General features: G+C 37.0%; 1 protein-coding gene across 1 annotated transcript in view; it reads left to right on the forward strand.

Annotated features, from left to right (window-relative positions):
• ERC2 (ELKS/RAB6-interacting/CAST family member 2) overlaps positions 1 to 27220 on the forward strand; it is a 917787-nt gene that overhangs the window by 578009 nt on the left and 312558 nt on the right. Inside the window, exons 9-11 of the mRNA XM_044912797.1 lie at positions 11228 to 11368; positions 14457 to 14597; positions 18567 to 18602. Coding sequence (XP_044768732.1) covers positions 11228 to 11368; positions 14457 to 14597; positions 18567 to 18602 — 318 coding nt within the window. The remainder of the gene's footprint in view (positions 1 to 11227; positions 11369 to 14456; positions 14598 to 18566; positions 18603 to 27220) is intronic.

Below are 27220 nucleotides of genomic sequence, written 5' to 3' on the forward strand. Positions count from 1 at the left end.
GACTTTTAGCCTTTCATAGTAATGAAGAATAAAAGCAAACACAGGTCAATTTATTTATTTTTTTATTTTTTAAAAATATTTTTAAAGATTTTATTTATTTATTTGAGAGAGAGAATGAGATAGAGAGAGCATGAGAGGGGGGAGGGTCAGAGGGAGAAGCAGACTCCCTGCCGAGCAGGGAGTCTGATGCGGGACTCGATTCCGGGACTCCAGGATCATGACCTGAGCCAAAGGCAATCGCTTAACCAACTGAGCCACCCAAGCACCCCAGGCAATTTATTTGAAGGGAATTTTCAAAAAGTGACAAAATCAGAATGTTAGTGTATTTGAAAAGCACAGACAAAAACATTGGATAGGAACTGGCAAGGTTCTTTATCATGGCACAAAGAATAATAGATTGCTTTTAAGTATTTATTCCAGTATCAAACTTCTGTGTGTATCCAAATAATCTTATCATCTAGGGAGCTTCTTAAAATACAGTCTCCTGGGTCCCATTTCCTAGTGATGCTGATTCAGTTGCTTTGCCATGGGGCCAAGAAACCTGTGATTTTTAAAAGTATGCCCAGTGATTCTGATGAAAGTGGTTAAATGACCATACTTTGAGAAACACCAAACCTATGCTTTTCCATTTTAAAGATGGGAAATGGCCTTAGTGAGGTGAAATGACTTGCCCAGAAATGAAAATTTTGGACAGATGCAGCACTATTCCCCATTTCTGTGTGCTACGTGGATATCATGGATAGACCATGGTTCATGCTAGCTTCTCAACCCAGTGCTCCAGGAAGCCACTTCTAATTTGTCTAAGTTGGCCCTATGTTGGGACTTTGTTGCCTCCCCTGGACTATCCCAAGGCCACTCAGCTCACGGGTGATGGAATGGGACTGAAACTCAAACCTTCTGATAATTGTGCTTTTGACAGCATCACAATCGCCATTAACGGCCCTTCCCTCACAAGTTCCAGTTTTATCACATTTAATTGAACAGATCCCCTGGAACAAGATATACAAAAAATAAAATGATTAATTAAAAATCATGGACTCATAAGAACATCTAATTATTTTCTGTCATTTGGCTGATGAATAGAACCTATTAGGCACTATTCATCATTCCACTTGAATTATGACCTTCTGGGGAATGTGTTATTCCTTTTAGTTTCTAAGAATTTATATACTTATTCACAGTGCAAAAAATAATGCCACATAGCAAGTTAAGATTGAGTATGACTTAGTTCTAGGATTGACACACAGAAGCTCAAGAGACAGAACCCACAGTATTTATAAAGCTGGTCTCGCCAAGCCTTGCTGTAGCGACATAGCAGATAAGCAGTTGAGAAAGGCAGTTAGCAGAGCCGGAGGCTGCTGTAATTCATTTCCCGCTCAGTGATAAAGCACAAATAGATTAGACCTGTGCAGAGCCACATGAGTGCACAAGAAACACTTGCCAATGCAAATAAGACTAAAACAAGAACACATTGTTGGAATTTCTGCAAGTTAGTTAATCAAGTAGATCATGGCATATTAGGGCCTTTTAACACATGTTTTTGACATCTGGCCCTGCGTGGCTGACAGTTAAATTAGTTTTGTGATTGACGGAGAAATATTTTGTAGTATTGAATCATCAATAACACTTAAAAACATTATAGTGCTTGCTGATTTTTTTTGTCATCGATGCCCAGTCAATAGTACAAGTGCTTAGAGTGAATCAACCTACTTACCAAATGACTCTGACACCTTCTGGATGTTAACATGCATACTTAATTTTATTTCCTTTCCTTTGAAGCTAAGACAGTCCCGAAGTTGAGTTCTTATTCCTTCCTTCAGCTTCTTTAATTGCCTGTTGTATGACAGACAGTTTGCCCAGCCCTTTGTTAAAAGAGTCACAGGATTTGAGTGCTGCCCTTTGGAAAACTAGGCTGGGAGGATGGACATGCAGTAAAACCATATGAAGGGCGCCGAGTGGAAATAAAGGCCACGTGATCCAGCCAGACCGATTCCTGGGAAGGTTTCCAAGTAGTGAGGCAACACAGTCAGTTTGGGACTTAAAAAAAAATGTCACTCCAACAGCTCATGTGGTGGAAGTGATGGCCTGGAGAGGGCCTGGTGGCTGGGTGACCAGTTGTGATGCTTTTGCAATGAGTGTAGGCATAAGGCAGGAAGGGTTCAGCTGTTGAAATTTTTAAAAGCCCTTGAGAGACTTCCTGTGCACTGAGGCCATTTTCTTCTTTTGTAGATGACATAATCATCCACTCACCAGTGTCACAGAGTCAAATAGGACTGTAACTGGAATCAAGAAGAATCAAATGTAGGCAATTAGTAGACTGATTTGTTCTGTTTCCACCCCCACTGTTGTAATAATATACTTCATTTTAAAGTGTTTTTAACTAATTGCAAAACAATAGTGATACTTCTTTTTTTCCTTGAGAGCATTAGATACTTAAATTATTGTCATTTGGGATAGAACAGTTGCTTCCCTGGGGGATCTTAAATCACAGGCTAAGTGTTCAAACCAACTTCCCTCTGCATCACATACTGTTTTACATTGTATTATGTATCAGGCCTTGTCTCATACTACATACTTATAAGAATATAAAAGATAATATCAGGATCCTTAAGCGTAGTTGTTGCACCAGTATTTTTTAACATCACCATCTGAAAGGAAGTTCAAATATGTGTTGGGTAATTTGAAATAAATTTTAGAAATCTAACTCAAACTTTACCCCAATGGAATTTTACTTAAAAAGAAGAAGGCTTTTATTTTGATACTGGTAAATGTCCACAGACATGTCTACCAGAGCAGTGTTTTCATTTCAACATGTAAGTCAAGGGCAACAATGTTCTTAGATCTCCTTAACTGGCACCATGCATATGTTTGTGGCAGTGTGGTCTCATGGACATGGCTAAGACTCAGAGAACCCTGGATACTAGGCTGTGCTTCTGTTTATGCGCTGGGTCACCTTGGATGAGATAGCGTGTCTCTGGGCCTGGATTTCCTACCACAATGTTACTAGTAGCACTGGTTCAGACCTTGCAGTTGTGATGAGGTCTAGATGGAGAAGGGCACATCGCAGTGCCTAGCATGTAGTAAGCTCTCAGTAAAGAAACGCTGCTGTTTGAACTTTGTCAAATTCAAGCAGCATTTTGGAGTCTCTACTGATTGCCAAGAAGCCAATGGAAAAATATGGAGAAAAATGAATATCTCCAGGCACACTGGCAAATCACTTATCCAATGAGCTCATTCTTTATTTTGTTTCAAGTTCTCACTGTGAGTTCAGACCTAAGTCCTAGAGGGCCTAGATCTTGCCCTACTTAGATCCCCTTTCTAGCCAGAGAAAAGTCTTCAGAAACCTAGGAAGTTTTTTTGATATCAAATGGGAAAGCCAAATGAAGAGGGTTGAATCAAGAGGTTAGTTCTGCTTCTTTCACTTGTCCATTAAAGGCTTTAATAAGTCTAGAGTCTTGGTGCCTAAACCTCCCCCTTCTGGAACTGCTTTTGGAATTTCCCAAGTACCACCATGAACCAACAACAGCCTCAGAGCTTGAACATTAAGCTTCCTTGCAACACTGTGATGCTGACTTTTATTAATAAGCCAAAAGCCATATTGATTGTCTTTCCCAAATGCTGTTACGCACAGCCTCTCTTCACGAACCCAAGTTTGACTATCTTGCATGTGTTGACTCGTGTAGAGCATTTCTTACATTTATTGCCTTCCATTTCCTTTTTTTTTTTTTTAAGATTTTATTTTTATTTATTTATTTGAGAGAGAGAATGAGATAGAGCGAGCATGAGAGGGGGGAGGGTCAGAGGGAGAAACAGACTCCCCGCTGAGCAGGGAGCCCGATGCGGGACTCGATCCCGGGACTCCAGGATCATGACCTGAGCCAAAGGCAGTCGCTTAACTGACTGAGCCACCCAGGCGCCCCCCTTCCATTTCCTTTTGTAGCGTGCGTTGGCACATACACTGATGGTTTCTCACTTCTTTTTCTTTTATTATGTTATGTTAATTACCATGCATTACATCATTAGTTTTTGATGTAGTGTTCCATAATCCATTGTTTGTGTATAACACCCAGTGCTCCATTCATTATGTGCCCTCTTTAATACCCATCGCCAGGCTAACCCATCCCCCCACCCCCCTCCCCTCTAGAACCCTCAGTTTGTTTCTCAGAGTCCGTAGTCTCTCATGGTTCGTCTCCCCCTATAATTTCCCCCCCTTCATTTTTCCCTTACTACTATCTTCTTCTTTTTTTTTAACATATAATGTATTATTTGTTTCAGAGGTACAGGTCTGTAATTCATCAGTCTTACACAATTCACAGCACTCACCTTCCCCAATGTCTATCACCCAGCCACCCCATCCCTCCCACCCCACCCCCACTCCAGCAACCCTCAGTTTGTTTCCTGAGATTAAGAATTCCTCATATCAGTGAGATCATATGATACGTGTCTTTCTCTGATTGACTTATTTCGCTCAGCATAATACCCTCCAGTTCCATCCACATCATTGCAAATGGCAAGATCTTATTCCTTTTGATGGCTGCATAATATTCCGTTGCATATATATACCACATCTTCTTTATCCATTCATCTGTTGATGGACATCTTGGCTATTCCCATAGTTTGGCTATTGTGACATTGCTGCTATAAACATCAGGTTGCACATACCCCTTCAGATTCCTACATTTGTATCTTTGGGGTAAACACCCAGTAGTGCAATTGCTGGATCATATGGTAGCTCTATTTTCAACTTTTTGAGGAACCTCCATACTGTTTTCCAGAGTGGCTGCACCAGCTTGCATTCCCATCAACAGTGTAGGAGGGTTCCCCTTTCTCCGCATCCCTGCCAACATCTGTCATTTCCTGACTTGTTAATTTTAGCCATTCTGACTGGTGTGAGGTGGTATCTCACTGAAGTTTTGATTTGGATTTCGCTGATGCCAAGTGATGTTGAGCACTTTTTCAAGTGTCTGTTGGCCATTTGGATGTCTTCTTTGGATGTCTGTTCATGGCTTCTGCCCATTTCTTGACTGGATTCTTTGTTCTTTGGGTGTTGAGTTTAATAAGTTCTTTATAGATTTTGGATACTGGCCCTTTATCTGATATGTCATTTCAAATATCTTCTCCCATTGTGTTGGTTGTCTTTTGGTTTTGTTGACTGTTTCCTTTATTGTGCAAAAGCTTTTTATCTTGATGAAGTCCCAATAGTTCATTTTTGCCCTTGCTTCCCTTGCCTTTGGCAATGTTTCTAGGAAGAAGTTGCTGCAGCTGAGGTTGAAGAGGTTGCTGCCTGTGTTCTCCTTTAGGATTTTGATGGATTCCTGTCTCACATTGAGGTCTTTCAACCATTTTGAGTCTATTTTTGTGTGTGGTGTAAGGAAATGGTCCAGTTTTATTCTTCTGCATGTGGCTGTCCAATTTTCCCAACACCATTTGTTGAAGAGACTGTCTTTTTTCCATTGGACATTCTTTCCTGCTTTGTCAAAGATTAGTTGACCATAGAGTTGAGGGTCCATTTCTGGTCTCTCTCTTCTGTTCCATTGATCTATGTGTCTGTTTTTGTGCCAGTACCATATTGTCTTGATGATGACAGCTTTGTCATAGAGCTGGAAGTCCGGAATTGTGATGCCGCCAGCTTTGCTTTTCTTTTTCAAGATTCCTCTGGCTATGCAGGGTCTTTTCTGGTTCCATACAAATTTTAGGATTATTTGTTCCATTTCTTTGAAAAAAGTGGATGGTATTTTGATAGGGATTGCATTAAATGTGTAGATTGCTCTAGGTAGCATTCACATCTTCACCATATTTGTTCTTCCAGCCCATGAGCATGGAACGTTTTTCCATTTCTTTGTGTCTTCCTCAATTTCTTTCATGAGTATTTTATAGTTTTCTGAGTATGGATCCTTTGCCTCTTTGGTTAGATTTATTTCTAGGTATCTTATGGTTTTGGGTGCAATTGTAAATGGGATCGACTCCTTAATTTCTCTTTCTTCTGTCTTGTTGTTGGTGCATAGGAATGCCACTGATTTCTGTGCATTGATTTTATATCCTGCCACTTTACTGAATTCCTGTATGAGTTCTAGCAGTTTTGGGGTGGAATCTTTTCGGTTTTCCACATAAAGTATTCTATCATCTGCAAAGAGTGAGAGTTTGACTTCTTCTTTGCCTATTTGGATGCCTTTTATTTCTTTTTGTTGTCATTGCTGTGGCTAGGACTTCTAATACTATGTTGAATAGCAGTCGTGATAGTGGACATCCCTGCCATGTTCCTGACCTTAGGCGAAAAGCTCTCAGTTTTTCCCCATTGAGAATGATACTCTCTGTGGGTTTTTCATAGATGGCTTTTATGATCTTGAGGTATCTACCCTTTATCCCTATACTCTGAAGAGTTGTGATCAAGAAAGGATGCTGTACTTTGTCAAATGCTTTTTCTGCATCTGTTGAGAGGATCATATGGTTCTTGTTCTTTCTTTTATTAATGTGTTGTATCACATTGATTGATTTGCGGATGTTGAACCAACCTTGCAGCCCAGGAATAAATCCCACTTGGTTGTGGTGAATAATCTTTTTTACGTACTGTTGGATCCTATTGGCTAGTATTTTGGTGAGAATTTTTGTATCCATGTTCATCAGGGATATTGGTCTGTAATTCTCCTTTTTGATGGGGTCTTTGTCTGGTTTTGGGATCAAGGTAATGGTGGCCTCATAAAACGAGTTTGGAAGTTTTCCTTCCATTTCTATTTTTTGGAATAGTTTCAGAAGAATAGGTATTAATTCTTCTTGAAATGTTTGGTAGAATTCCCCTGGGAAGCCATCTGGCCCTGGGTTCTTGTTTGTTGGGAGACTTTTGATGACTACTTCAATTTCCTTAGTGGTTATAGATCTGTTCAGGTTTTCTATTTCTTCCTGGTTCAGTTTTGGTAGTTGATACATCTCTAGGAATGCATCCATTTCTTCCAGATTATCTAATTTGCCGGCATAGAGCTGCTCATAATATGTTCTTATAATTGTTTGTATTTCTTTGGTGTTGGTTGTGATCTCTCCTCTTTCATTCATGATTTTGTTGATTTGGGTCATTTCTCTTTTGTTTTTGATAAGTCTGGCCAGGGGTTTATCAATCTTGTTAATTCTTTCAAAGAACCAGCTCCTAGTTTCATTGATCTGTTCTACTCTTCTTTTGGTTTCTATTTCATTGATTTCTGCTCTGATCTTTATTATTTCTTTTCTCCTGCTGGGTTTGGGCTTTATTTGCTGTTCTTTCTGTAGCTCCTTTAGGTGTGGGGTTAGTTTGTGTATTTGAGAGCTTTCTTGTTTCTTGAGAAAGGCTTGTATTGCTATATACTTTCCTCTTAGGACTGCCTTTGCTGCATCTCAAAGATTTTGAACAGTTGTGTTTTTATTTTCATTTGTTTCCATGAATTTTTTAAATTCTTCTTTAATTTCCTGGTTGACCCATTCATTCTTTAGTAGGATATTCTGTAACCTCCATGTATTTGAGTTCTTTCTGACTTCTTTTTGTGATTTAGTTCTAGTTTCAAAGCATTGTGGTCCCAAAATACTCAGGAAATGATCCCAGTCTTTTGGTACCGGTTGAGACCTGATTTATAACCTAGGATGTGATCTATTCTGGAGAATGTTCCATGGGCGCTAGGAAAAAATGTGTATTCTGTTGCTTTGGGATGGAATGTTCTGAATATATCTGTGAAGTCCATTTGGTCCAGTGTGTCATTTAAAGTCTTTATTTCTTTGTTGATCTTTTGCTTAGACGATCTGTCCATTTCGGTGAGGGGGGTGTTAAAGTCCCCCACTATTATTGTATTGTTGTTGATGTGTTTCTTTGCTTTTGTTATTAATTGGCTTATATAATTGGCTGCTCCCATGTTAGGGGCATAGATATTTACAGTTGTTAGATCTTCTTTTTGGATAGACCCTTTAAGTAGGATATAGTGTCCTTCCTCATATCCTATTACAGTCTTTGGTTTAAAATTTAATTTGTCTGATATAAGGATTGCCACCCTAAATTTCTTTTGGTGTCCATTGGCATGGTAAATGGTTTTCCACCCCCTCACTTTCAATCTGGAGGTGTCTTTGGGTCTAAAATGAGTCTTTTGCAGACAGCATATCGATGGGTCTTGCTTTTTTATCCAATCTGATACCCTGTGTCTTTTGATTGGGGCATTTAGCCCATTTACATCAGGGTAACTATTGAAAGATAGGAATTTAGTGCCATTATATTGCCTGTAAGGTGACTGTTCCTGTATATTGTCTGTGTTCCTTTCTGGTCTATGTTGGTTTTAGGCTCTCTCTTTGCTTAGAGGACCCCTTTCAAGATTTCTTGTAGGGCTGGTTTTGTGTTTGCAAATCCCTTTAGTTTTTGTTTGTCCTGGAAGCTTTTTATCTCTCCTTCTATTTTCAATGACAGCCTAGCTGGATTCTTGGCTGCATATTTTTCTCATTTAGTGATCTGAATATATCATGCCAGTCCTTTCTGGCCTGCCAGGTCTCTGTGGGTAGGTCTGTTGCCAATCTAATGTTTCTACCATTGTAGGTTACAGACCTCTTGTCCCGAGCTGCTTTCAGGATTTTCTTTTTGTCTCTGAGACTTGTAAGTTTTACTATTAGATGTCGGGGTGTTGACCTATTTTTATTGATTTTGAGGGGCGTTCTCTGTGCCTCCTGGATTTTGATGCCTGTTTCCTTCCCCAAATTTGGGAACTTCTCTGCTATAATTTGCTCCAATATACCTTCTGCCCCTCTCTCTCTTTCTTCTTCCTCTGGGATCCCAATTATTCTAATGTTGTTTCATCTTATGTTGTCGCTTATCTTTCGAATGCTGCCCTCATGATCCAGTAGTTGTTTATCTCTCTTTTTCTCAGCTTCTTTATTCTCTATCATTTGCTCTTCTGTATTACTGATTCTCTCTTTTGCCTCATTTATCCTAGCAGTTAGAGCCTCTGTTTTTTATTGCACCTCATTAATAGCCTTTTTGATTTCGACTTGGTTAGATTTTAGTTCTTTTATTTCTCCAGAAATGGTTTCTCTAATAACTTCCATGCTTTTTTCAATCCCAGCTAGTATCTTTAAAATCGTCATTTTGAACTCTAGTTCCGACATCTTACTAATGTCCGTATTGATTATGTCCCTGGCAGTCGGTACTGCCTCTTGTTCTTTTTTTTTTTTTTGAGGTGAGTTTTTCCGTCTTGTCATTTTGTCCAGAGGAGAACAGATGAATTAGAGAACAAAATGCTAATAGGGTAACATCGTCCCCAGAGAAATATACAGCAAAGAAATCAGAAGAGAGCTGAAACCGGGGTGGGTGGTGGGGGGGATGGGAAAGAAAGAAAAAAGAAGAAAAAGAAAAAGATTAAAAAAAAGAATATGATCAAATATGATCAGGCTGGTGAATAGATCAGTGACACACAGTAGGTTTTGGGTGTATTTTGGTCTGTTAGAAGAAACTGCCTCCTAAAATTTTAAAGAAAGAAAAGCTTATAATGTACAAAAATAAGGGTCAATACGATGAAGGGATGGACTATGAGTATAAAGATGAAAATTTTAAAAGGTTTTATAAAAGCAATTGATAAGATAAGAAGTTGGTTGAAAAATGAAAGAGAAATAAAAAAAAAAAAAGGGAGAGAATGTGACAGGCCCGAGAGTAGAACAAAGCCATACAGTAGAGATTTAGGGTATATTTTGGTGTGTTAGAAGAAACTGTATCCCAAAATTTTAAGGAGAGAACAACTTATATATATGCCAAAAATAAGGTTAACTACTATGAAGGTATAGAATATGACTCTAAAAATGAAAAGTAAAAAAGATTTTTTAAAAAAGGGATTGATAAGATGTTGTTTGAAAAAGGGAAAAAGAAAAATTCAAAAAAAGAGGGGCGCCTGTGTGGCTCAGTCATTAAGCATCTGCCTTTGCTTCAGGTCATGATCCCAGGGTCCTGGGATTGAGCCCCACATCAGGCTCTGTGCTCAGAGGGAAGCCTGCTTCTCCCTCTCCCACTCCCCCTGCTTGTGTTCCCTCTCTCGCTGTGTCTTTCTCTGTCAAATAAATAAATAAAATCTTAAAAAAAAAAAGAAAAAAAGAAAATTAAAAAAATTAACTTTGAAAGACTAAAGAATCAGGGGGAAAAAAGCCATGAATTCTATGTGCTGTATTCCCCTAGTGCTGGAATTTGCCATTCTCATTGATCAGTAAACTTGGTCTTGGCTGTCTGTGCTTGTTGTGATCTTCTGGGGGAGGGGCCTGTCACAGTGAGTCTCAAATGTCTTTGCTGGAGGTGGAGTTGCCCCACCCTTGTAGGGGGCCTGGCTAAGTAATCTGCTCGGGTTTGCACTCGGGAGCCTTTGTTCCCTGCAAGGTTTCGGTACAGCTTTGGAGGACAAGAGTGAAAATGACAGCCTCCCAATCTCCGCCCCAGAGGAGCCGAGAACTCGGGGCCCCAGTGCTCATTGAGCCCCCAGAGAAAAGCCGTCAGTCACTCCCGTCTCCCCGGTCTCCGGCTGCACTCAGCACTCACCTGGCCTGTGACCGAGCGTTTCTATCTCTGGCACCCGACCCCGTGTGGAGTCTCCAAACCCAGCAGATCCCTGCAGTGTGTTCTTGTGCCACTCCTCCTGAGGGAGGAAGGGAAGTCTCCCCGGATCTGCCGCTTGTTGGGTCCCTGCTGGAAGAGTAGTGGTCCCACTGTGCCGCGGATCACGGTTTATGGCAACCCCAAGCTGAAAGCCCACTCCTTGGCTCCGTCTCTGCAGCCGGCTTCTCTGCTCTGATACCTGGGAGCTCTGCCACACTCAGGCACCCCTGGTCTTCCTGTGACCCTGAGGGTCCTGAGACCACACTGTCCCACGAGGGTTCCACACCCCGCTTAGCCACTGGAGTGACGTCCCTTGGCAGAGCCGACTTTTAAAAGTTCCGATTTTGTGCTGTGCTCCTCTATCACTTGCCAGTAGTGGCCGACAGAGGCCTCCTCCCCCGCCGTCTATCCTCCCGAATATCGCCTCGGATTCACTTCTCCACACGTCCTACCTTCCAGAAAGTGGTCGCTTTTCTGATGAGAGAGTTGTTGCTCTTCTTTTCTTCGAGCTCCTGTTGAGTTCGTAGGTGTTCAGAATGGTTTGATCCCTATCTAGCTGAATTCCTGGGACCAGACGAAATTAGGTCCCCTACTCCTCCGTCTTCTTGCTCCTCCGCTTGGTTTCTCACTTCTTTTTTGATAATTGCCTCACAGGAGAGAATAATTGAGCGTTTGAAAGAACAGCGGGAAAGAGATGATCGGGAAAGACTAGAAGAGATAGAATCTTTCCGAAAAGAGAACAAAGATCTGAAAGAGAAGGTCAATGCTTTACAAGCTGAACTGACTGAAAAAGAGGTGAGTCTGGAAAAACAAATGAACCATGCTGATAGTTCTATTCATAGGAGCCTCAAGATACTAGAGAGTGAGTTTGAGGGGCTGTGTGAAGGCTTTGGGGACATAGTTACCTTTCCTTGGCAACCTGTCTGAGTTCAAAGGAAAATGTTTACTGTAACTCCCTTCATCAGGTTGCCCTATGCCCTCGTCTCTACTCTAACTGCATACAGTGTAGCTCCTTGAAAGTTTTCTAGATGTCTTACCACATTTTTGTGGCTTAGAGGATTCTGTATTTTTTAAATGTCCCATGATCTTTTGCTTGGGATAGCAACAATATCAATAGTAATAATAGCATCTCCCCTAATTGAAGGCCTGTTATATGCCAGTCCTTTTGTTGGTTTCTTTACATTCATTTGTGTTGCTCAACTGGATCATGGAATACTTCCAGGTTAGGGGATACGGTACCATGCTTTACACAAAGTATAGGTTAAATGTGGCTCTTCTTCTGGAATATTGATTTTACATTATGGTAAATAATTTAAAACAGTATTTTCATGCTAGACAAATCATGGATGCAGAATACAAATCCTACCTGCATTTTTTAAGTAAAACAATATACTTTAAAGAAATTTTTTGTTTGGGGGTTATGGAGAGAATGGGTTGGGCTATACTCCCCACACTCTGAGGGATACCTATAACTCCTTTAGTTTGCTTAGGAATATATTGTTGGAGAAGTTTGAAAAGCAACATTACATGTTATTTTGTTCAGGCTCCAAAACTCTGAGATGTGTGCCATTGTCCACAACTGGCCCGTTCATACTTATTTTTGTCCACAGTAAATACCCATCTCCTTTAGGGCTGTTACAGATTCTTTCCTCCTACTGGGCTATATCACTGCATAGTTGTTGATTTTTCAGTCCCAGATTATTACCTCTGCCCTTGGGTTTTGGTAATTCTATACAAATTAAAGTACTGTCTAAACGAGGAATGCAAGAATGAGAGAATTGATGAGTAATAGAAACAAAATGCATATTCCCTAAAATGTAAGCACACTAGTATTTTTGTTTTGTTTTGTTTTATAGAGGAGATTATTTCTTTGATATGAAAATAAAGAATGTAAATTCTCTTCCTACTGTTTCACTGCTAAATCTGATTTGGGGCATCTGTAATTACTGTAGTTGGTATGTGACAGAAGGCATGGATGCTTTGACCTCATTTGCAATTTGAATAAGTGTTTGCATGTGTTATTCATGGATTTGCACCTTAAAATTAATATATATATACTTATAATTGAAAAGAGATCTTGATGACATTGTGGAGCATAGCTTTATATGAAAATAATTTTGTAAACAATGCCTACATTGTATGATTTCAGACAGGCATTTCAGCAAACATTTATTTTTCCTGTATAGTAATGTGCCTGCCACTGGTATGGGTGTGTCAGTCAATGTTCTACCAGAAAAATAGAACTGTATTAAGAAATTTATTGCAAGGAATTGGCTTACATAGTTATGGGCGGTGGCTAGGCAAGTCTGAAATTCATAGGGTAGGCCATCAGGAAGGGCAGGCTGGAAACACTCCAGTCAGGAACTGGCACAGCAGTCCATAGGTTGATTTCTTCCTTTTCAGGGAAATCTCAGTCCTGCTCTTAAGGCCTTTCAACTGATAGGATCAGGCCCACCCAGATTTCAAGAATAATATCCTTTACTTAAAATCAACTGATGATAGGTGTTAGTCAAAGCTACAAAATACCTCCATTGCAACACCTAGATTAATGTTTGATTGAATAACTGGGGACTATAGCCTAGCCCCATTGACACATAAAGCTATCAGACCTGACAATTTAAAATGTGTAAAGAAAAACAACATATAATTGTTGTCAGCTTATAATTTAGTTGGGGTGATAATCACCTTCGTCATGACAAAATGCCATTTCAAGGTCCTTTATTATTTCTGTGGGAGTGGTATGATAAAGAACATTGAAATTGGAGTCAGAGTTCTGGGTTTGAGACCTGTGTCTTCCTTTAATGGGTCAGGAACCTTGGAGAAGACATTCATGTGAGCCTCAGTTTCTTGACCTGAAAAATGAAAGTGGCTGCTTGTCCTTCAGAGGGTTGTTAGGAGCTGGGTAGTTTTCTGAGTGATGGTGGTGTTATCTTCATCAACAAGGTTATTCCAGAGCCCAGGAAGTAGCCCAGACACAAAATATTAGGTAAAATCATTTACTGAGGGGCCACTGTGTGCTTAGTGTCTTTTTAGGTGCTGCAAATGGATATAAAGGAAACTCACAAAATCTGATTTTGGGTAATACCTCAATATTTTAGTTACATTGTTAGATGCTGCTAATAATTTCATGTTTGGTAATAGACATTGCCTTCCTAGCTAAGCAAAGTTATGTTCCATGATATATGCACATATTTACTTCTTGCTTTTTGAAATTCAGACTGTCCAGGGGAGCTCTTGATTTCTGGTTATGATTGATGAGTGGAACAATTTAGGCAACCCATGTCTGAGTTGGGGAGATTCATTATATCTGTTGAATTTGGATTTACAAAGGACTCGGATGTAAAATCTACTCTAAATTTTAAAATAATTTTATCTTTGATTCTATAGAAGGTAATTTTAAAACCATTGGTTATTTTTCTGTTAAAGAAATAGAATTTGATAAAAACAGGATGACTTCTTTTATATTTGATTTGCCTTTTGGGGGGGAAAGCATTAAAGTTAGTATTTTCTTTCTATTTGTCTTAGAGTCTGCACGACTTGACAGCAATAAATGTAAATTGAAGGTTCAGGGTGTCTGTTTTGCCATGACATGTAAAGACCACCTTGGGACTTACATCATTAGCATGACTTTGAGATGTGAAACATATATTTACTGACCACACCATTTGGTCACATTTGATTCTACTGCAATTAGATCCTGCTCAGTTCTGTAAGCTGGCCAATTTTAATTTCCTGGCCAGAGCCGGCTATTGTTACCTTAGTAAGACTATATTTACCCTTTCTGTCTAATGCACACTTTATTACTATGTAGAGAATCAATTTATTCAAATTGAAGACTGGTAGAAATTGCAGTGTTTTACTTACTAGTGTTCTTTCCTTTCAGTCTAGTTTAATTGACCTCAAGGAACATGCATCTTCATTAGCCTCAGCAGGACTGAAAAGGGACTCCAAATTAAAATCTCTAGAAATAGCCATTGAACAAAAGAAAGAAGAATGTAGCAAATTGGAAGCACAGTTAAAAAAGGTAAGTGAAGTCCAAGAAAAAAATTGTCATTTTACAATGAATTTATAAAATGGAAAAGGAAGAGATATTTTGCAAAGAAACAAACGCTTTATCTTTTGCTGTCTGCTGATAAGAGAATTAGACACTCTTAACTTATGAAGTCTGCATCAAATTGGCCAGTGAACCTGAAAAAATATCTTAGGTTTCCTGTCTGAAACAAAACTTGAAAAATAGATGAAAATAGTAGTGGAAGTAAAAAAATATTTAAAAAAATAAGCTGCTGCTCTCTGGGTAAATCTCAACTATAAAAAAATAAATGAAAATGTTTATAACAAATCAAAGAATCTGGGGGCCCCCTTTTATGTTGATAAACTTATACTACCTTCAGAAGTAGGTCAATTTTTGTATGGGGAACTTTGTAAAAGTTTACCTGACAATATTAAATTTCTAGGAGTCCATCCAAATAGTCAAAGTCCCTAGAATATCTGTGGGATAACCAAAAATGACTTTCATATCTTGGAAAGCTTGTTGAATGTAGAAGGCTTTGGAAAAGAAAACAGGATCTTTATATTGCAGCATTAACATGTTTTCTCTAAACTGGACATTTTTGTGGAGTATATTTCCAGTCATGCATCATTCCTTTGACTTTTTCCCTGTGTTGTTTGGTACGTCTGCACTCATTGTTCACATAAAACTCATAACTTTATGAGTTTAAGCATTTTGTTTCCCTTTGACAACTTATAAACTTAATTCAAGAGAGGTGATAAGAATCTAAATAATCAAGCAAAGCATATAATAAAATTTGACTATGTATAATTTATAGCACACTGGAATGGGGATTTATTTGCTAAAGTTATGAAAATATATGATGTGGATGATAGGGATGTTAAAGCATCATATATCTGTGGAGAAATTTCTCTGAATATTTAAAAATTGAATATACTATTTTGTATGAGGCAATATATAACCGAAATGTGATTATACTCTGTTCATGGAATTCTAGGAAACTATCCTGAGAAATTTCACACTAGTAAAGTCTCCTTACTGAAAAAGATAGAGATCAAATCCCTCTACAGCAAACCAGCAAGAAAATCTCTGTATTGTAGAATCTACTTTCCAATCCACTCAGCGTCTCACTTTTTTCCAGAGATATCTAGTTAAGCAGAAATCTCGAACAATAAATAGAAGAACTTAAATGGCCCATTTGAGGGTGCTTAAGTGGCAATTGACTTGGCTATTTATGTATTGGGTGTATGATAATACATTCTTGATACATATATGAATGTGTTCTGTAATATGTTATACATATCAAGAAATGAACTTAGGAAAGGTACTTTTAATTTAATGAGCAGTTTTGTGATCACAAGGCACTCTAAGATAACTGTGTAAGAACTTCATTGACTCGCTTTGCATTAGCTTACATCAATTGCATTGTGCTGAGTCCTGAAGAAGGACCTCAAATCGACCTGCCCATGAAAGATACCTTCATCAACTCTGCATAGCCATTGTGGAGCTGAGGACACAACATATATTATTTCTGCAGATACATACACGACATACTCCCTTTTAGTGTAAGTCACCTATGGAATTTGAAACCCTCTAGTAATTAAAAGGAGGAGTTTCCCATATTGACACAGTTTCCATGTATATAACTTGACTAGTTTAATAACTGAATGTCTATGCATTTCAATTTAGTTTCTTTCAACGTAGCTCTGATTTGTCCAAAGAATCACTCAGAGCATGTGGTTTCCTTAAACTCTCAGGTAGACATTCTGTGCTGAAATTCACAGAGCAAATCCTGTAAACATTTTAGCATTATTCTTGACAGTGTTTTAACATTCTGCCACATCACCAGGATTAAAGTAACAAATATGGTTGTCTTGCTGTAAGGACCTATTTAATTTATGAAAAGATAACTTATTTCTAAGTATATAAATAATGTTTGCTTATACTATCTTTTAAATGCATAGTACAGTGAAATTAAATAAGGTAATTATAATTTAAATATTTTCATACCTAACCTGCAGATGCTATTTTGTTATTTTTGGTTCTCTAGCATCGACTAAATTCAAAAGTTTAAAATACTTTTTCTAGTAGTCTTTAATTTCTGGTAATAAATAGTTCCGTAAAAACCTCAAGTACCCATCACCTTAAAAAGAATTGAGATCTACATGAAATATTTGAAAATATAAGCCAACAGTATGTGAATATACATATAAACACATCATTTACTCATGGAAAAATAAGCAGCTATAAAAGCTTAGGAGTGTCTGGGCCCCCTTTTAAATAAAAGGGTATGTGACTTGTAAATAAAATATTAAGGGTTACTAAATGAAAGCTGAAAACATAATAGTTTTATTATGTCATAAATAAACCATGAATTCCCAATGGAATTTTGCTCAAGATTTGTGAGCGTCCATGTATTTTTACCATAAAATATACACATCCTAGATGTGTTTAGCTGAACAGAAACCTTGTTTGCCAGTGACAATGGGATCCAAATTGTGATTTAAATTTATTTTTGTCTTATGAACAATTCTTGACATCGGTAAGGTGAGTTTTTACATAAAAGTTTGTGGAGAACATTCACATGCCTAGTTACTTTTAACCCTTTATTGCACTGTTAATTTAAGTCTCCAAATACTTCATGATGAAAAATGGTTATAGGCAGAAAAGGAACTGTTCCTTATACATTGCATCCCACATCTTAAAAACAATGCCATCAAATATTCATGTGTGAGGAAAGTTTTCCTGTTATCAATGAGGTTGATAAAATGATAGTAAGCACAATGCACAACGAGTTATGAGTGTGCTTTACAAATTAACTGCATTCATTAATCTTAAGTAGACACCCATGGGTTGAGAAGAACCTCATTAGTGATATGTGGATAATTTTGTCTTTCAGAAGAGTATGTGGTGTTCAATATGTCGAAATAATTTTACCTTATCTAACTAGAAATCAGTTGAGAAGCAACAAATCAAAATGTTATGATTTGGTAGTTTTCCAATTAATACCATCTTTGAGGAGAGTGGGGTTTTTTTTAAGCATGGTAAAATTATCATTTACTTCATCAAAGTTGAACAAATGAAAAATTCAGGCTCTTTAAAGGAACATCTCTTAGCTTCAAGCAAAGTGAAAGTTCCTACAGTCTTTCACCTTCTATAACTTGACGTTGAGCCCCAAAGAAATAGAACCCGAGAGTGATATTTAAGATAATACTCAGTACATTTAAATCCACAAAAATTTAAATCTTCTACACAAAATAGACTGGAGAGCTTTAAAAATTCTGATGCACTTGGAACATTATAGGATAGTCACTAAAAATTACATTTTTATTAATTATGAACTAACAGTAGAAGCTGGTAATGGGCAATGGATAATACTGTATTTTGGTTCCCTTTATTCTTCCTGATGACTTAATTTTTTCTTCTCCCATTTACTGTTAATCCTGTAATGTTTTGCTTACTGATATTTTGCTATTGCTAACCTGCTGTTTACTGATCTATATTTTCCTAAAATTAGACTGAATAGAAACTTCAGGCTTGTGTTAATATAAAAGAAGAGCTATAAATTCAATGATAAGATTTAATTAATCTTTTATTATTACCATCTTTGAAGTTCAGGTAATAAATTGCAGGCTTGGCCAAAAGTACTTTTTCTGATTCATTGCTAGAGGCCAGCACTTCATGTATCATCAAAAGTGGACAGCTTTCTTTATTTCATGGGTTATTTAACTTGAGAAAGGGAAAGTAACACAAACCTTAAATTTCTTATTCCAGCTATTCTTTTTTAGGAGCCAAAGTCAACATTTCTATTTCCCTAGAGCCTCTCACTTTCACTGTGGAATGTTTAGAAACTGAAATTTCTTCTTTTTGAACAACCAGTTCGTTTGTGCAAATGCACTGGATTTGTTGAGCTAATGCTGTTTTTCTGGATCTTTCCTTCTTTCCCTGTCTGTGCTTCAATGCCTCCCCAACTTTGCAATGTAGCAAGCTGAGCAGTTGTTCAATCAGATGTACAATCCAGTAAGTCATTTCTGAAAGTTCCCGCTGTAACATATCAAAGCATGAGGATCCATTGATCACATGTCATGGTGTGCCATACTGGGGAGGTTTCAAAAAAATATATGAGTCTCTTCCCATTTCCGTTCTGTCAAAAGAAATGACCTGTGCAAAGGCCACTGCCATTTCTTTTGAATGTGAAATTTAAAAATTAAGAACTTAAGAAAACATTGCCAGCTCTGATATTACCTCCATCTTAACTTCAACTTTAAGGCTATAGAGAAGCGGAGGTCAGCTGCATATCTAGGCTCATGGAACTCTTTCTTAGTTCCTTCTAACTCAGAGTTACCTATATGAAAAGGGATAGCATTTGTAAAATAGCAAGCAAGTCGATGTAAATTACATTCAAATGATAGAAGTTAAAATAAGGTTAGATTTAAAAATAGGGCTATGCTCTCTGAGATTGGTAAATGCCTAACATTATTGTGGGTTTTGTAAGAGTTAAAAACATGTCATTTGGCTGAGGACGAACTAAAATATAGCCTCCTAATAACAGATAGTAACAATTCTGATTATAGCTTAATGGTACACAAAAACAGGTAATAGTAAAAATATATGTAAAACGGCTGGCCCAGATGCCACCACTGATTTTTTTATCCTAATGACAGGTGTGCATTTATATGAAGCAGTTTATTTGTTTCTTTAAGTTATTAAAGAAGAAAGACCTTTTTGTTTTGTCAACTCAACTGGCTTAACTGGGTGCAATATTACCTAAAGGTGACCAGAATTTATCATTTGGCAGATGTGATCTGTGCTATCATGCATTCTAATTACCTCCTATTTATGAATTCCCATCATGGCAAAATGGAATAGCATAGATAAAGGAAACAATTCAGCCCAAAACTTTTTGTTAAGCTGCTATTCCAGAATACATACATACAGCATGATACACAAGATGCTTGGTTGTATTTAATTAGATTCAACCTCCGCCCTCCATTCTTTAAAACAAGTTTTATTTTTGCAAACAATTTCTCAATTTCCGTTGGTGCATCTTTATTAACCTCTTTCCCCAAATATGATTTTTAGCAGAGCAGGAAAAATAATTCAAATTTCCTATCCCTTAACATTTGATTGGGAGTGTTATTTATTATTATTTAGGGTTTTTTTGGGGTGGGGAGGCAGAGGGAGAGAGAGAATCCTAAGCGGGCTCCACGGCCAGCACATGAGCTGGACAAAGGGCCTGATCTCACAACCCCAAGATCATGACCTGAGCTGAAATCAAGAGTCAAATGCTTAACCCACTGAGCCACCCAGGCGCCCCCTTGAATGGGAGTGTTAATAAGCAGGCTCTATGCAATGGGTAGGTGAAGAAAGACAAGATTGGAATACCTTTAAGCTTGAAAATTGACCCTGGGAAAAATGACTGTTTTCTTTAGATCATTTTTAAGAGATGTAAAATGATCCCAGTGAAATTGTTTCACATTTACTAGTTGGGGACAGGAAGAAAACCTAAGTATATCACATTTTGGGTATGTGCAGGACAACTGGGGAGGGCTTTTTTCCTGTAGCAGCAAGGAGTTATCAGAACCACGATAGGATTTCAGCATCCCTGTCTGAATAGGTAGGACCAAAGAAATAGCTCTGTTAACTTTAAGACCATTTCCAGAAATATTGATGATATGGCACTTACTGGACTTTTCAACCACAGTGGTGGGTCTCCAGGAAGCAAAAACAAACTTTTTTCCTTGAATTAATTAAGCTAACCCATTGGTTTGGCATCCTGGGAGTATAGCCAGCCTCTCATTATTTTAACTCTCCCTGTCTGCAGATATTCTCAGGGTCCAGTTCTTTTTTGGACTGATAGGGATGCAGTATGATGGATTTTCTTTCCTTAATAGTCTTTAAAAAAATAATCATGTTATTCTGATTATAAAAATAACATATGGTCACAGTGGAGAATTTGCAAAAGTATGGAAGTATAGGACAAAATAAAATGACAGGATGTCTCCTGGCACAAGGCTTTGGGGCATTTGGGGGGTTCCCTACCCAGACATCTTTTTTGTTATTCTTATCCTCTCCTTTCCCCCTTTCTCTCTCTTTCCTTTCTCCCCCTTTCTTCCCTTTTTTCTTCCCTCTCTTTCCTTTCTTCTCTTCTTTTTCTCATTTAATACTCTTATTTTCCTTTCACCAAATTGTGTCAGTGTTTATTGAATTGTATATTCTATTTTTATAACATATCATCAGCATTTTCTCCAATAACTAACTATTCTTCCAAAACACTATCTTATTGATTATGTGATATTTCACTGTATTTACTCATTCCCCAAATGTTGCTCATCTCCCCCCGCCCTTTTTTTTTGCCAGTATATAATGCTCTGAAAAACATCTTCCCATATTAATCTCCTCACATTTCTATGTTTGTCATGGAACAAATACCTGGCCAGTGATTTTTCAAAGCTCCCAATAGTTCTTACTGTGTTGCATTTTAGAGAAGTTCTGCCATGACACTTTTTTTTCAGCACTGGATAAAGGCAGCCTTTCTGCCACACCCTGACCAACACCGAGAAGTGTCCTTTTTCATAACTTGGACAAATGCATAGGTGGATTTTTTTTTTGTCATTTTAACTTTATTTTCTTTAATCACTAGAATGGTTGAAGTTTTTAAAACATTTATTAGCTGTTTGTATTTTTCTTCTGTGAATTGTTTCCTTTGGTCATGTAAGCACTTGTTTTTGAGTTTACCGTTTTGTTCATTGGTTTGTATGAATCATTCTATACATTATATAGAAACTTTGTCAGATTTGTGGCAATATTTCATTTCATTTAAATTTTTTATTTTTTATTTTTTTTTTTAAAGATTTTATTTATTTATTCATGAGAGACAGAGAGAGAGAGAGAGAGGCAGAGGGAGAAGCAGGCTCCCAAGGAGCAGGGAGCCCGATGCGGGACTCGATCCCAGGACCCTGGGATCATGACCTGAGCCGAAGGCAGACGCTTAACCATCTGAGCCACCCAGGCGCCCTCATTTAAATTTTTTAAAAAGATTTATTATTTATTTGAGAGACAGAGCGAGAGAGCAAACGCGGGAGAGGGGAGGGACAGAGAGAGAAGGAGAAGCAGGGAGCCAGATTCAGGGCTCAGTCCCAGGACCCTGGGATCATGACCTGAGCGCCAAAGGCAGATGCTTAACTGACTGAGCCACCCAGTCACCCCTCATTTAAAATTTTTTAATAAAGAAAACTATAACTATTTTTAGGTTTCTTGACCTGTGTTTTCCTTTAGAATTTTCTCATTTTCTTTAGGCTTAGAAGTCATTCTCTGATTTCAAGAATAGGCACTCACATTTAAAACTTTTTAATGTTCCTTTTACATCAGTTTAACCCCTTTATCTGTCTTTAGTATATTTTGATTCATGTTGAGAGGTGAAGTTTTAACATTATATATTTTTAAATGATCAACTAATTATCCCAGCACCATTTATCAAATAATTCTTTAACCACTGTTCTTCATACTATTTCAATGTATACTAAGTTCTCATCTAGATGAATGTCTTAATTTCTGAGCTGTTCAGTTTTATCAATGTCTGTTGCTTTTTGGGACAGAATTTTAATTATTGTGGCTTTATAATATTTTTAAGTATCTAGTGAAACAAATTCCACCCTAATTTTTTCTGCTTTTCATTTCATTTTGTTTTTGTGTGCTTAGCCTTTAATTCTCTATCATTCCAAGTAAACTTCAGGCTCACCTTGTGAACTAAAAAGCACAACTGTTGGTGATTTTAATTTGAATTATACTCAACCTATAAAATAATTTTAGAATGATATCTTTCCAATATAATTTCTTCTAATTCATGAACTTGATACAACTTTTATTTATTACATAGATCTTTTACAGTAAAGGTTTGACATTTTCCTATTATAGTCCTGTGATATTTCAAGGATAGTTCTAAGTATTTATATATATATATATATCATTATTATATATAGTATATAGTATCTATATATATAATTAATAATATATATATCATTACTATATATCTATATCTAGATAGCTATATCTATATCTATATATAGATAGGTATATCTATTTATATATATAATTTTTAAGTTACTAAAATTTATGTGAACTTAATTTTTGGTGAATGCTCTATTTCTCCTTTTATTTTCTAGCCAGTTATTGGTACCTAGGAAATTTCTTTTATTATTGTATGTTTATTTTGAATAAGGCCAACCTACAGATTTTGGTGAATTATAACTTAATTGTTTTTGTTAAATAAGATCATTTTACAGTCAGATCTATGTCCATTTATCTAAACTAAATCAGAGTAAATAGAGATTCAGCTTTGAAGTTTTCCTGGGAACATTTTTTTCCTGGAGTAGAAATAAACCACTTTTGAAACTCTTTTACTTTTACTTTAGTCACCCAGGTACTAAGTGATGCTGTAATTCCATTTCTTAGGAATCTAAAATTTTGTCTTTGTATCCTTATTATTTCTTATAATAATAACCTTTCTGCAGCTTAACTACCAGTCTCTACTCCTGGAGGAGTTTTGTCTTGTCATTATAAACACTATGCAGATTATCTTCAGTTGAATTCTTTTTCTTCCCTTGGTTCTTAATTCCAGACAAATAATATGGTTTATTCATCAGTCTCAAATACCTTCTTTGCTGTAGCCCTAGTAGTTATTATGCCCAGAGATGGTATCCAGAGGTCTCTTATGAATTTTTAATAAAACTTTAGAGCTTCTGGTTCCTAAATTTAGTGCACTGAATAATATCCTTGTTGCTGCAAGGCAAATGACTGATTTGGAGGCACCAAGGACAACTTTATGACTGGCCAGGGTACACTTGAGACCACTCTGATGTACTTCCACACATGTGAATTTCCCCCCTTGCCTGGTCACTGTCCATTGAAATCCTGTCTTTTCTCCAAATGCATCTTTTGCAGGGCTCACATTTTATGTAACAGTTTATAAGAAAAAGACCAAGCATTTTTCCAGTGTAGAGAGGGGAAAAATGTCTTACTAATGTTCATTGAGGTCTTCCTGACTTATAGATCATCATAGGACTCTGCAATCCCAAGGACATGTTGGACTGCATTATAAATGCTTTCACAGTCACTGTTTAGGTACAGTGGTTTATTTTTGTGATTTTTGAGGACGATTTATGAAAATTATTTAATTCACTCATAGACTAGTCCCCCCAACACAATGGAGAATTACAAATATTTAAGAGATAATTCACAACATGCACATAGCATGTATAAACACATGCATACACCTCACACTTGCTCCAGGCTTTCAATATCTAAAGAACTCAAGTAATATTTGTAATAACTTAAGATTTGAAGTCACGTGTTTTATTTCAGAACATCCAGATAATTACTTCAGTTCTTTACTTTGCTACTTTTATGAAATTCCATAGTTAAAAGGGATTACATTATAATTGTATTTTTGTTTAAATAGTCTTAAAAACTATTAAGCATACAGTTGGTTCTTTTTATTTTGTATGTGTGTGACCATAAGAAAAATCATTTTGAACATTCGTTCATTTATTTAAAAATATCCTATTTGTTCCGTCTATGAGAAAAGTTTCATTTTGGAATAGTTGTTATAATATGAAAATTGTGAGTATTCGGGATGTACTTAGCTAGAATTGTAAAAGAAGTTTCCTTTAGAACTAAGTAGTGTAAGAATCCAAGATTCGTCATTATTAGATTCTGAATGTACTATTTAGGCTCAGCTTTTATATTTGGTATTAATTAATTGGATTTAAAATAAAATGTAAATTTTATAATATGTTGAAGTTCTAATCACCCTTAAAACCTTTATTTTTAAAAGTAAGGTTTGTTCGTAGCTCAGAATTATGTGAAGGTTGGAACTTCTTTTAGAAGATTGAAATAAAATACAATGTTTAAAGTAGTTTATATGCCCTGTTCTGCTGCTCAGATTTGAAAGGAATGTTTAAACCCCCCAAAGTGCTGCAATCAAGAATCATATTTTCACTGTGCATAAATTTAACAAATTATTGCTAAAACCCATAAGCAGCAGGGAAGAAAAACCATCAGACTCATTAGTTAGTGTTCTGCTTGTGCTTTATGATCATGACTAATCATTTGTTTATTTTGAAAGAAATGACTTCTTTAGATCGTTAGGCCCCATTTCAAAGAAAGAATGCTATATAATATTATAATTGAATATTCCCTGCCCAGTTTCACAGCAGGTTTCTGGGCCAAAGTTAATGCTTTCCTTTCTAGGCACTTGGAATGATGAACTAGAATTTTATTGAAAATAATCAACGTCCAACCTTTACGAGAGAATTATTAATAAACTTGTGATTTTTCATATTGATACTATCAATCCCTGGTTTGGCTTAAGTCACTTTTTGCTCTTAACTTTAATTTAAATACAATATTAACCTGAAGCTTTGCCTTATTTCCTGAAATAGTTCTAAATTTTATAATTAAAATAGCCACTAGGCATTGTTACGTACTACTTGTCCTAAGTCATGGCCAGATTTCTCTTTTGTGCTTGATTCAGGCTTTCAAAGTCAGTTCACATCAAAATTCCAAGGCTTGCCCACATCAGTGAGGCTCCAAAGTTTGTTTTGATTATTCCCATTTGTGGGGAAATTTCCTTACATGTGGAAATGTAAGAAAACATAATTGGGGGATTCTCAGAACTTACTGATCTAATATGCAATATGGACATTTCTGAAATACTCTTTTCCCAATTTTCTGTGTTTTTGTGAGATGCTTGAGAGTTGCTCTAAAAGTTACCAGAAATATGTTAAAGGCATAACCAAATACCTGGATTTGCCTATAAACTGACTGGTTTAATCAGCAAAATTAAATCTCTACATTAAGAAAAGAATGCTCATTCATATATTTTTTTTTTTTTGGTTTTAATGACTGGTGGATGTCTTTGAAAGTGACAGTGTTCTTCCCTATTTTTATAATAAGTAGCTTCTAGAACCATTAAATCCACATCAATCTGCATTTTCAAGAGTTAGATTCCTGACTAATGAAGAGAGGGGACAAAGTTGATGTGCCTTAGAATGAAATGGGCTGTCACTTCCCCACCTTTTGGGGGAGCTAATTTCAAGTCAACAGATCCATAAGGGGAAATAATTGCTGTGTATTTTTAGTTTAAACTTTGAATGGGTCAGAATGCCATGGTAGGAATTTGTTCAGATAATCATTATTCAAATACATATATATATTATTTTCTTCTGCAGTATCTAAAGTATATTAAGTCCAGTTCTGTTATCTACTTTTAATCCCATCAGGAGCTACCATTCTAGGTTAAAGAACCCATGTTATATTTTGAAAAGGCAAGAGCATTGCTAAATGCTAACAAAGTGCTTCCTTCACTTCGTTTTTAGAGGAGGCTCTGGCCTTATAACTTGGAAGGAAGCATTGCTTTCTAAGCTCAATTTCCTCCTGTATTTCTTTAGTATAGTATAACCCTCATGTTTGTAGATCATAGTATAACACACTCATGCTACACTGCTAACAATTTCAGCCCATCCTCTGAAAAGTTATGATTCAAGCTGAATAGAGGTGGTTACCTGCAATATCTTTTATAAATTCTGTGGAGACTTTTGCCCCCACTCCTGGGGTTGGATCGGGGACTCACCAGCTGTCAGTCAGGTGAAACTCTCCTCCCTTGAGTCTTCACATGGGCACTAGTGATGACCCAGAAGCAACTGTTACTCATCCATCTCTATATGACTCTTTCTTAAAGCTTTCTATTGACTTAACAATTTTTAAATGGTATCTGTTTACACCTTTATTTCATAACCCTTTGGGGAATTCTGGCACCTATCATTGATATGGAGATGTATTTCACTCAAAGGTATTCTTGTGGCTGCCTATTCCTTTTAAGAGGAAGAATCATTAGCACCTACAAGTATTATCTAAGAGATACCAGGCTAACTGTAAACTTGGCTATGATCTGTTTTAATAACATGATCTAACTTAAATATCACATGAGGCCAACAGTGGTCTAGATTCAGGCATGTCTTCTTAGGCTTTCTGTACTTCTAAACATCCTATGAGTCCTTTAACCATATTCGTTTGTTCGGTTGAAAAGACTACCAACCCATCTAATTTCACACAGTACCGAAAGCTGGCCTTGGGTTATCTTCTCTTCCCAGAGCTAAAATAAAGAATGTGCTCAGATATCCATTCACCAGTAGACTGCTTTTTCTGTAAGCCTAGCAGGGAGGCTTCTCTAAAGATGTATGTAGTATCTTGATGAGAAACTAAATAGACCTATTAACTTAGCTGTATAACAAGCCCCACTGGTGGGATGCATATCATAAAATAATACTCATAATAAGAACACAAGTGAATAATACCTTCTCCGTGTTTGTTATGTGGTAGCTTTTGCTGTCCTTGGAGAGGCTAGCTCCTTTGCCCGTAGTAGTCATAAGACACAGGGCTAGATTTAGAAGCTAGGTCTCACAACTAGTAATTATGTGCCCATCTACTAAAAATAATGATAATAATAATCATAAGAATAAAAACAACCAAAATAAAGCACAGTGGCTAACTGAACTGCTAGCTCTTTGTGAATCTTTAAATCAGAGTCAAGAAAGGAATCTTAACTCAAATCAGAAACACGAAATCAAGGCATATTT

The sequence above is a fragment of the Neomonachus schauinslandi genome, chromosome 1, assembly GCF_002201575.2.
Source record: "Neomonachus schauinslandi chromosome 1, ASM220157v2, whole genome shotgun sequence".
Lineage (NCBI taxonomy): Eukaryota > Metazoa > Chordata > Mammalia > Carnivora > Phocidae > Neomonachus > Neomonachus schauinslandi.